General features: G+C 39.2%; 1 protein-coding gene across 25 annotated transcripts in view; it reads right to left on the reverse strand.

Annotated features, from left to right (window-relative positions):
• The window catches only part of Neb (nebulin), a 205594-nt gene that overhangs the window by 49166 nt on the left and 144360 nt on the right, over positions 1-12068 (reverse strand). For all 25 annotated transcript variants that reach the window (XM_077802538.1, XM_026387917.2, XM_026387926.2 and 22 more), the window contains 10 exons: positions 11898-12005; positions 10503-10607; positions 9357-9464; positions 8580-8684; positions 8384-8488; positions 7369-7467; positions 6921-7031; positions 2799-2903; positions 2025-2129; positions 1592-1696 (listed from right to left, as the gene is read on the reverse strand). In XM_077802538.1, coding sequence (XP_077658664.1) covers positions 1592-1696; positions 2025-2129; positions 2799-2903; positions 6921-7031; positions 7369-7467; positions 8384-8488; positions 8580-8684; positions 9357-9464; positions 10503-10607; positions 11898-12005 — 1056 coding nt within the window. The remainder of the gene's footprint in view (positions 1-1591; positions 1697-2024; positions 2130-2798; positions 2904-6920; positions 7032-7368; positions 7468-8383; positions 8489-8579; positions 8685-9356; positions 9465-10502; positions 10608-11897; positions 12006-12068) is intronic.

Below are 12068 nucleotides of genomic sequence, written 5' to 3' on the forward strand. Positions count from 1 at the left end.
TGGAAAAGAAAAAGACACTAAGAAAAACTAATGGAACCCAAACATAGTACAGCTTGATGCAAGAATAACATTTTCAACCTTGGTTTATTGGCCATGACAAATGCATGATTGTAATGTAGATTGTTAACAGAGGGGTATATGGGAATTCTCTGTATTATCTTTGCCACTTTTCGGTAACTCTAAGACTATTTAAAATCTTTTTGTAAATGTAAAATGAATAAATCAAACACTCATTTTGGAGGGAAAAAATGAACTGAGTACAAGACATACTAACATATATGGAAAGAGGAGAAAGATTTAGCTTCTAATTCCTACTGTTAAAATGACTTCTGCACTAAGAATATTAAAATTTTATTTTTACTTTTTTTTTTTTTTTTGGTATTGGCGACTGAACTCAAGGGCACTTGACTAGTGACCCACATCCCCAGCCCTGTTTTGTATTTTATTTTAGAGACAGAGTCTCACTGAGTTGTTTAGCACCTTGCTTTTTGCTAAGGTTGGTTTTGAACTCATGATCCTTCTGCCTTAGCCTCCCAAACTGCTGGGATTATAGGCATTCCCCACTCTTTAGGTGTGTGATATTTCAAGAGAAAACAGCTCTGACTCTAACTTAAGACCATTAGAGAAGACAGCTGACTATGGTGGTGCTCGCCTGTAATCCCAGTGACTCAGGAGACTAAAGTAGGAGGACCACAAGTTTGAGGCCAGCCTGAGCAACTTAGCAAGACCCTCTTTCAAAAAATTAAAAGGGCAGGGGATATAGCTCAGCAGTAAAGTGCTTCTTAGGTTCAATACTCAGTACTGGAAGAAAAAAAAAGAATATCATAGAAGATTCACCTCATCTACATAAGACGAGTGCTTCTTTGACTAATATGTTTTCAACCTCAAACAGTTCCTTTGTTTTTAGGTAGCTCTGAAAAAACACATATAAAAGATGACTCCTTTGCTAGCTAAGCAATAAAACTTCTTTTTCCATTTTCTAAAAAAAAAAAAAAAGGCAGACTTGCCTTTAATCACATGCTACAAGAAATGAAATTCTGTCTCTCCTAATTCTAACACCTGAGTTGTATGTCATTCACATGATCCACATTTAGGCAATTAGGAGAATAAAAGGAACACATATTTCTTATAGCATGCTAGGAATATTATATACATGTTCTTGTGTAGTTTACTTATTTTTCATGATTCTCATCTTCATCTGATAGGAAAAGAAATATTAAACAAATTATGGAGTCATAGAGCAAGCATATGACAGTGTCATGACTGAATCCATGTTCAGTTCACTTTAAGACCATGATTTTATGGGTAAGTAAATTAGTTGTAAAGTATCCCTAGGAAATACTGCAAAAGAGTTATAAGAAAGGACCACACTTTTGCTCATGAGAAAAGGGGCAGTAGGCTTCTAGCATCTCTTAACACTATTCTCAGCTACGTTGCTTGGCTGATATTGGGTCAGTGTTTCTGTTCTGTTCCTGATCTGTGTTGTGGGCCTTGACTCTGAACTGTGGATGTGACTGAAGAGCTTATGTTCCTTGGTACTGCAACCGCAGCTCTCCCTATCACACAGGAAAAAGAAGGGCAGGATACATACATCACTGGCATTCCAGTAAGCCCTCTTGGCTCTGATGAGGATTGGTGTATCTGGCACCGGAGTGTACTTGTCCTTCATCTTTTCATATTGGATCTTGTACTTATTCTAAGGAAAAAAAAATAGAAGAGAGAGACAAATTTGAGGTCAGGTGTTTTTACCCTACTCCAATTCATAACCAACTTACAGATCTAGCAGAGGGAGACAATGTATCACACTCTTTGAGAGAATGGCTTTGTTTTCTGTATTTTGATCATGCTGAGTACAACTTAGAATAATGAACTCTCTGAACAGAGGTTAACAGGTGGATTCTGGGGATGTAGCTCAGTGGTAGATCCTGGTAGACACAAAACCTAGGTTCAATCCCCAGCAACACACACACACCGGGCAGGTGAAGGTTTTGTTTTCTTTAACTCAGTGCAAAATCCCAACTTACCTCACTGACCAAGTCCTTTACATCTTTAGCATGCTTCAAGGCTGTGGTCTGGTTTCCAGCATGATGATGGGGTCTCTCTTTTGTGGCAAGTTCAACATAGAGATACTTTAAAATAAGAGAATAAGGTGAGATGTCACAAAGATGAAGCATTTAGTATTTAGCCCTCTTCATTCATTTCTAACCCTTCAGTGGGAGGGGAAGGGAGTGCTTCTAGAATCTGTTGTCCTGGTTTGATTGTTTATTTGTGTTTTTGTTATAGGCAATTGTTAATTTTTCTCTGTGTCTCGAATTTAAAAACACATATATGTTCCATTTATCTACTATTCCTACTGCTGAGTATGGAAAAGACAGGTGATCAGGAATGCCAGGAGAGCAGTGAGAGGATTCTGAGAGCTCCCTCAGCATACTTGTCCCTTAATTTTGCCTGAATGCATGAAATGTGGTTTCATTTATCTGTGGATAGCAAGTCCAATGGAATGATCCAATAACCATTTTCACAACGTGCAGTCACAGACCACTCATGAAGTGACTAAAGTTGCTCAGCACTTAGAAAAGAAGGTGTGGCATCCTTGCTCACATGAAACCTAGCTGTAATGGTGATGTCCTGAAAGGTAGATGCTTCCTAAAGTGAAGTGCAGATGGGCACAAGACTGCAGCAAGAACAGGCAAGGCTAAGGGCCTACCACTGGTTAGGAGAGGCCAGGTGCACAGTCCCACCCCAGGCAATGCCACCCACATGGCAGGGTTTGAATCTTCATTTACAATTGGTGTTACCTGGCTCTGAAGCTTCTGCCCCCGCTTGGCTCTTAAAAGATCAGGAGTATCGGGAACTGAAGTGAAGACTGACTTCAGCTTCTTGCCTTTGGCTCTGTACACCAGCTGTACATAAAACACATCATGGCCGTCATCTCTGCTTCATTGACCTGATATATTCTCTGTAGATCCCTTTATTGCTTGCTCATAGGAAAAGCAGGACCCCCCCCCCACTGTAAAAGTCTTATTTCTTCCTAATAAACCAATGACTTATTAGTACTTACCTTCTGAGCCTGCCTTCCCTCCTCTTTAGCAAAAGAAGAGACATTCCCCACCTACCTGTCCAAGATTCAAGCGTCCCGCTCTGTTCCTAGTACCATTCCCACTTGTTTCTTCTGGAACCCTTAACTGACAGCTACCTTTTCGTCCTCCTATCCTCAGCCCTTCCTGCTTTTTCAGCACTCTCCTTCATCTGAAAACAGGTCTAAATCTCTCCCTCCATTAAGATTTTTCTAACCTCTAGCCAGTGCTTCCCTCCTTCCGTTTACAACCAAATCACCTACGTGTTTATTCTTTCTCTTTTTGGTTAATTTCTCAAGATCCTTGGCTTCTATCCAACTGTACCAGTGAAGTCACTCTTGATAAGAGTACCAAATATTTATTGTATTTGCTTCAATAAAATCTTCACAGTTCTCTGTAGCAACAGACCCTGTTCTAGTTCAATCCTAAAAACTGTCTTGTGTACTTCCTACTCCACCATCCTCTGCTTGGTGGCCTCCTATCTCTCCAGGCCTCCCTCCATGGTCTGTTGTGAGCTAGAGTGAAGTGTTGGTCCCTTTTATCCCATCTATTCTCCTTGGGTGAGCTCATTTGTACCTCATTTGACCTCACTTTGAGATTGATGACTTCCAAATCTTTATATCCATTGTGTCTCCTGAACCCCAGACCCAACTTTCAACAACTTCCTAAATGTGATTTATCACATTTAATGTAGAATTCTTTATATCACTCCCATCTCTACCTCACATCTGCTTCATGTCTTCTCTATTTTGCTAAATGACTCCTTGATCTCCCAGTCACCCAGAGAGAATCTGGGGAGTCATCCTAGACTCCTAATTCCCAACCCTTCCACTCCTGCCCACCAGCACTACCCTGTTTCAGCCTCTGTCCTGTTTGTTTTCTACACATCTTTAAGAGTCTCCTCAGCTGGGCTCCTTTACTGGACTGCTCCATGTGGCTCACCCATCTTTCACAAGTCTGAGAGACAGATTTTTGCAATACTCAAACTATCCTGCATAGAAATAATTCAATGGTTTTTCATAAATCCCAAAGGTCACTACTACAATATCTTTAAGGTATTATGACCTGGCTTTTGGGATTTATGAAAAATCCTAGATGAGGTTTCTAGCCTCATCTCCCAAAACCCTTTTATACTCTTCATAGTCCTCATGTGCTATTTTAAACTACCCCAGCTGTTAGAACTCATGGCTTCTTTCACATACTATCCTTCCTGCCTACAATGTTCTCCCTCTTATCTGCTGTCGAAACTAGAGTCTATGCATAATCTTTTGACTAGTCCTATAAAATGCCTTTTATCACACTGATGTTTATTTCTTCTCCCAGACCAGGGGCACATTGGATGTAGTGGCTCAGCTGTATGATCTTTTCGTCACCTAATTCCTAGACAAGAGGCCTGAAAATCAGTAGTCCCCTAATAAATGTGGAGGGAATTTAATAAGGCAAACTAGATGGAACAAATGAATTCCAAATAAATTCTAATACAGATATAAATACCAGTTGAAGAAACAAATTTAAAATTTTCTTGACATGTACATATATGTATATATATAAAATATCTAAATTATTAGAACTATATTTAATATAAAATGTTGCTCATGTGTTTGGAGCTACTGTGGTGTCACTTTTGGAAAAAAATTAAATTAAAATTTAATTTCTTCCAGGTTCAGTCTGCCTCTGTCTCTGTCTTACTCTCCTCGGGTAATCAACTTCTCAAGCTTAGGAAATTAAAATGCTGACATTGTGACTCATATAAGGCCATACAGCTAATTGGAAGTAAACCTGAAACTAAAATTCAGTGTCCCATGCCATTTCTATAGTTCTTTTTCTGTTACATTTTTATTGTACTTAGGTGTGCATTGTTCATGCTTCTGTTTCTTAGCATTACAAATACTTTATGTCAAGAATCTACATAATGCAAAGAGAATTTAAAAGTCAGTAAATTGAACTTCCTTTTTGCCAAACTTTTTACCAAGTCAATATTTCTCAAGCTTTCCTGATACCAAAAACTCCCGAGGACTTTATTGTAGCCTTTACCCCCAGACTTCAGAGGATGGTCATTCTTATGGAGAGGCAAATATGGTAGAAACTACAGTACTGAAAAAGACCCTTTTTTCTTCCTCAAATGTTGATGCACAGTATACATAAAATCCCAACAGGAAGTGAGAAGAAGGGAAACTCAAGTTTTGGATAATTCTGAATCCAGACATTAAACCCAGTACCATTAAAACAAAACAAGTATTTACTTTGAAGCACTTTTAAATTACCAAAGCATTTTATTATTATTATTATTATTATTATTATTATTTGGTAGCTGAAGTAGAGATGTGATGATGTGGTTTTCAACCCTGGGTAGATTTGAGGATCATCTTTGGGGCATCTAGAAAACATACAGATGGGCCAGGCATGGTGACACACTCCTGTAATCCCAGTGGCTCAGGAGGATTGCAAGTTCAAAGCCAGCCTCAGTGACTTAGCGAGGCCTTAAGCAACTCAACGAGACCATGTTTCTAAATAAAATATAAAAAGGGTTGTGGACGTTGCTCAGTCGCTTAGCAACTCTGGGCTCAATCCTCAGTACAAAAGAAAAAAACAATACTGATGCCCAAAATCATACTCCAGTGGAACTAGGGGTCAAGTCCATCCAAGGGTAGTTTAAAAACATCCCATTGGCTATTCTGCTCCTAAACCAGGGAGAAGCACTTACTGGGATAAAAAGAATGTTAGCATTCTTGTCTGAGTGTGCGTACCAGTTGAAATAACAGAGAGAAGCTTTTAGGAAAGCAAATGGACTCAATTAGCATTTATAAAAGCTAAAGGATTAATCATCCTCTGACTCTGGCTCATAGAGTGTAAGAAGCTATACAACCCCTCCAAGGAGGGCAATATCTGTTGTGTCAAGGCATCTGTAAGTCCAAGAGTATGAGATTCCTAGTCAGCAGCCATCAGAGTCATTGAGAATGATGAAGTGGTCTGACAGCCAATGCTTGGCTCAGCTTGATGAAGCTTGCTAAACTGAGCCACAATATAGCCTGATGGTAGAAGGAGAATGGCCAAGTCGCTTATAAGAACAGCAACCAAGAGCTACAGATGTAGCTTGGTGGTAGCTTGCATGAGGCCCTGGGTTCAATCCCCAGTACCATTAAAACAAATCAAAATGAAAACAGAGCAACCATTTACATTTGTGGAATGCTCTTACTTTTGCAAAGCACATCCAATCTCTGGCCAACATAGATGTCTACTAACGTGGCCAAGGCACTATGGAGACACACTTGTAAATAAGATAGGAAGATGGGGTTGATACTTCAAGGAACCCACTGTCTAGGTGACAGGATCAAATCTGTATACAAATATTGCAACAGATCATGAGCCTCAATGCCAGACGGGCAGATGAAAATGAAACTAGTTTGGAATTTATTGAGCGGGCAGAAGAAAGGGAGCCATTGAAGACTATTCAAAGGTCACTGCCAGGATTGGGATCCTGATAGCAGGAGAGAAAAATCTGAAATAAGTTCAATTTGGAGACTACAACAGTAGTGTATGACAAAAGGACTTTCTATAAAATCATGTAAAACCTCTCATCAGTTCAAGTCACAGGAAGGGTAAGTATTAATATTCTCACTTTACCAAAAGGGGAAAAGTAAGTAAATTGAGCCAAAGTGAGGTCAACTGACTTTCTTAGACATTGTGGCCACTCTGCAGTTAAGGGCAGAAGGGAAATTTTTACATTTGCAGTTGCCTAAAGAGTGATTGCTAGAGAGAGGTACTAAGAACCTTCCTGAGTAGTGTTATTCATACTGGTCAATTTGGTCTACTTGGAGCCACAGGTAAAGCATCCTTACTTACCTCACTCAGATGGGTCTTCAGTTCCTGCACTTTTCTGTATTCTGGAGTGTCAAGTACCACTTTGTATTTGTCTCGCATCTTCCTTGCATTATCAGTGTACAGGTAATTAGACTAAAACAAAAAAACAGTAGATATATAAGTCGATTAATCATTGAAGAGACTGACATGTTATCTTTCACAGGGTTGGTATGTGCAAGTGGTACAGGCCCTCTTGTCTCCTGGGTGTTTTATTAGGTAGAAACAAAAACAATTGTCATTTAAGATCATTACCTTTTATAGGAGGCACAAATCATCTTAAGTAAGTTATAACCTGTCCAAGTGAATTGATGGTAAATTTCTCTTTAAAAGTAGCTGCAGGCTAAGATTTGTTTCTTCTTAGTCCTGGAGGCTGGTGATGGGCACTTGGCAGCTGTGCAGGAGTAGCTGTGTCATGAAAAAATGTACTCACCCAGAGCTTCCTCAGGTGTCGGGAGCGGACCATGTCAGGAGTGTCATACAGGAAGCAACCAAGTCCCCTTAAGATCTGCAAGTCTTCTTTGTACTTAATCTGTTGGGGCAAATACAAATAGATATTTACTCATGAGCAAACGTAAACCAGGAACCAAAAAAGAGAGGGTAGCAGCACTTCTTAGTTGATATACAATAGCGCTCCACCCCGCCCCATTCTTTGGTTTCTGTTATTCACTGTCCATCACAGTCTGAAAATATTAAATGGAAAATTCCAGAAATAAACAATTCATGAGTTTAAGATAATTATTATAGTATATTATCATAATCGTGCTGTTTTCTTAGTTATTATTTTTAACCTCTTACTGTGCCTAATTTATAAATTAAACTTTATTCTAACTATGTAGAAAAAACTGCATATATGGGGTTTGGTATTATCCACAGTTTCAGGCAACCACTGCGGGTCATGGGAGATATCCCCTGCATATAAGAGGGGGCTACTATATTTTTCACTTTGGTTCAGCATATTCATGCTATGCTCTTAGTTTGCTTGCACTTAAATAAATCACAAATTTCTAACCTTGAGCTAAGGAGAGAGCACTGCTATTATTTTATTCTCATATGGATGGGAGAAAAGCCCAGATGGAAAGGATTGATCTTTTCGAAGAAAGAAACAGGCAAGAATTTTTTTAAATGGCAATGCAAAGTTGCTAAAGAGGATGGGAACAGGATGAGTAGGAGAAGCTACTAAACATGACTTGGAATACAGAGCACCAAAGAGTGAGGAGTAAGGACCCAGTGTCTAATATATAATTGTGGTCATTTGAGTGATAAAGAACAGTGGCAATTCTTTTATATCCCAGAGGTCCTCTTATTAGAGTTTGCATAGCTAGGAAACTGCAGAATCCTGCTTCTGCACTGTGCCACCTCTAAGTTGTACCAGTAGTTTAGTAGTTCTTAATGGAAAAGGCTGAAAGCAAGGCTGCTTTCCAGAAAGAGCCCTACAGGATGCTTACATCACTGGTGATGTCTCCCACGTAGCGGCAGTGCAACACTTGGGGTGTGTACGGCAGGGAAATCATGTGGCCCTGCATCTTGAAGAAGTCTGATTTGTAGATCAACTAAGGGGGAAAAAGACATGCACATTAAAGGCATGGTCCACTTTCACCCCTGGGGTCCACAGACTGTTCTCTCTATTAAGAAAATACTCACCTCACTGACAGCTTCCTGTGTCTTCTTGACTTGGCGGATTTCAGGTGTGTCAGGAGTTGTGTGAATCTTGTCTTTTAGTTTATGGTACAATTGTCGATATAGTCTCTACATTGGGGAAATAAAACCATTCCAGATATTTAGTATAGGATGACCAGGGCATCTACTGACTAAGAACCAAATATTTTACGTACCAAGTCAGCAGAGAAAATAATGGGAATGTTAAAAATTATTAAGATTAGGACAAAAATTAAAAAATAATATTTCATTTAGGTGAAGAATTCTGAGTACAAAAATAGTAGGATCAGATGTACAAATCAGTAGATGATGTTGAAAACCAAGGTTGTGAGTCTGACTAAAATGCAAACTTATTAAAGATTTTTTTACTACAAATGTCAACAGAAGGAATTGTTTCCTTAGAAAACTACTGCATCATAGGGTTGGGGTTGTGGCTTAGTGGTAGACCACTTGCCTGGCATGTATGATGCACTGGGTTTGATCCTCAGCACCACATAAAAATAAATAAATTTAAAAAAATATTGTGTCCATTTACATCTGAAAATATTTTAAAAGAGAAAACTATTGCATCATAAATATAGAAATGATATTCTGTGATGATGTTTCTAAATATATAAAAACACCACCAAGGGATACAAAAAGTACTCTAATTCTTTGTTGATGTGTAAGTTTGAAATTCAACAAATTCTTCTAATGCATTTCAAACAAAGCCATGGTATTTGAAACTCAAATTCCCCCCAGAGAATTCAGCGGTCACAGTACCTCACTAGTAACATTGTTGACTCTTCGGACATGGACAAATGGAACGTCCTTGGGGCCTAGTGTATACCCATTTGCCTTGATGTGTTCATAGACTTCTTTGTACTTGAACTGTAGAAGCAAAGTCAGAATGAGATCAATGGTTGGTACACAAAGCAGCACTGCATTTCTCAGTTAGAAAAGAGATGTCACCTTTACTTGAGAATTGCTCTTCAAGCCTTAAATACAGGGAAAAGTCAGTGACAAAATTTTAATATTGTCCCAAGTCTTGAAAATTATTTGTTGGAGAATAAATCTAGACCCAGAAAGGAATACATTTTAACCTTTCTGGGTGAGATCTTTTTGTAAGATAGGTCTTCAAAATGCAAGAAAAGCCTACATCTTTTGTACCAATGTGGCTAGGAAATTAGAAATGTGAAGAAGAACAAGAGAATAATTTCAAAATTGATAAATGACTGTAGACTGATTTAAAAAAAATAACGTGGTAGATTTTCATATCTGTTACTCTCTGCCTTCAAAACATGTAATGGGTCACAACCTTATCTGGCCATCAGGGTTGCTTTCCAGGACTCAAAGTCGGCAGGGAGAGGAGAACTAGGTCTGCAGCCAAAGGCTGGGTTATGAGTACAGTCTGTGGCCAGTCACTGGGACGACCAAACTTCTCTAGGATTTGTCCATGGGATAACTGCATCAAGCAGGTACAATCTGGTACTTTTTAAAATGAGGAAGGGTGTATCAGTAGCAACAGCTGGGAAAGAAGTCCTTTCTTTTCTAAGAGACACACAGTTTCGTATCTTCTACAGGCCTCAATAGCGTGTGTGCAAAGCTGAATTTCCAGTAAATGGATTGGATGCTTCAGGATGTTTCTGTACTGAGGCTAGCAGAAGTAGAGGAATCATGACAGCCATGAATCCTGAGCCAAAGCTCCCATGAATGTCCCATCCTAACTCACTGGGCTACCCAGACCCTGCCTGATTGCAGACATAGTTGATTCTACAGTACCTGCCCCCAAATGCTGTCCCCTTCTCCCATCATTATATCATGTTGAACATTTAGGTGTGATTTGAGGATGAGAATAGGTTATTAACTAATAATAGTTCCCTCCCACCCAGCTTCAGATCCCAAATGAACAAGAAGGAGGCCACTCACATAACTGCTCATGTATCGGGTGTCCTTGTTGTGTCTGAAGTGAGGGGTATCAACTGGAAGCCTATACCCAGTAGGCAGGTAGCGCAGGCCAGTTTTGTACAGATTCTGCCAAAATGGAAGAATAGGTTAAATGACAGTTGGCATCAAAAACTGATCCCAGTTGAACAAATCACATATAGTTCATATTAGATTTTTAAAATCAGATACTCAATAGACTGATGCTCAATAAATTGATTTAAGGAAGAATATAAGTAAGTTCTATTTGTTTGTTTGTTTGTTTGTTTATTTGTTTGATACTGGGGATTGAACTCAGGGACACTCAACCACTGAGTCACATCCCCAGCCCTATTTGGTATTTTATTTAGAGACAGGGTCTCATTGAATTGCTTAATGCCTCACCATTGCTAAGGCTGGCTCTGAACTCAGGATTCTCCTACCTTGTTTCCAGAGCTACTGGGATTATAGGTGTGCACCATAATGCCTAGCAAGTAAGTTCTAAGAGCATGAAATGAATCACATTGCTCTGAACCCATTGTTTTGGAAAAAAGAATGCTGAGTGAAAGAAATAGCACATGGAAAGTAATTCTTTTTCTGCTTCCAAATACATACCCAGTTGACTGCATGCAGAGCATTTAGCGAGAATTTGTGAAATGCAGAGAAGATAGGCAGCCAAAATCCCACCTTCAGGTGATATTCAAACCCTCACCAATCCCTGAGCCGGTCCTAATGATCAGGCACCTCTTTGTGTTGCCCTCTCCAACTTCCCTCCTCCCTGCCCCATAGCACAGTGCCTTGACACAGGCTAGGAAGTGGTCAGGATGCACATACTCATGCCAGGAATCAGGGGACTTTCTAATTATGACCTTAAGTATTGTGGCTCTCAGATAACTACAGGATTAAGAATATTGTTTAAAATTAAAAATTAAATTACTTCTAATATTCAAGATGGGAAGTTGAAAATATAATTGAGACCAAAACACCTCCACAGAGTAATGCAGAATAAAGAGAGTAAATATGCGAGTGGGGTCTAAGTTCTCTTTCTTCTAAATTCCAACAGTCATGTCTACATTTTTCTCTTCTGTTAGAATTTTTTTTAAAATTTAATGCTTTGTCTTTGTTATTGCATTTTAAGCTTTTGACATATTTTAGCAATATTTGAAAAAATTTTAGCAATATTTTAGAAATATTGCTATTATTTATTTGATTGCTTGATAGGAGGATTCTGTCAGCAAAGAGAAAGACAGGTGATACTCTGTTTTTGTTTTGCCAACTAATTGAATGGAACACTATTTATATTTTGCAAGATCCGACCAAGAAGACGCCCACATTGCGGTTGCTTCCACGGGAGCCAGTAGTCTGAATTCCTAGTGGTACGTTCAAGTTCTCACCACTCACCTCACTCTGGAGCTTGTATGCATGAAGTGCTCGGTCCAGATCCACAGTTTTTGTGGTTGGGGCCACTTTGCCTCTGACACTGTGCACGTAGTCATAGTGATAGACAGCCTGGGTGTAGACAGAAGCAGAGTGAGTTGATTCAGACCAAGGCAATCTTATTAGAAAGAAGCA

Source organism: Urocitellus parryii, chromosome 1, assembly GCF_045843805.1.
Source record: "Urocitellus parryii isolate mUroPar1 chromosome 1, mUroPar1.hap1, whole genome shotgun sequence".
In the NCBI taxonomy this organism is placed as follows: Eukaryota; Metazoa; Chordata; class Mammalia; order Rodentia; family Sciuridae; genus Urocitellus; species Urocitellus parryii.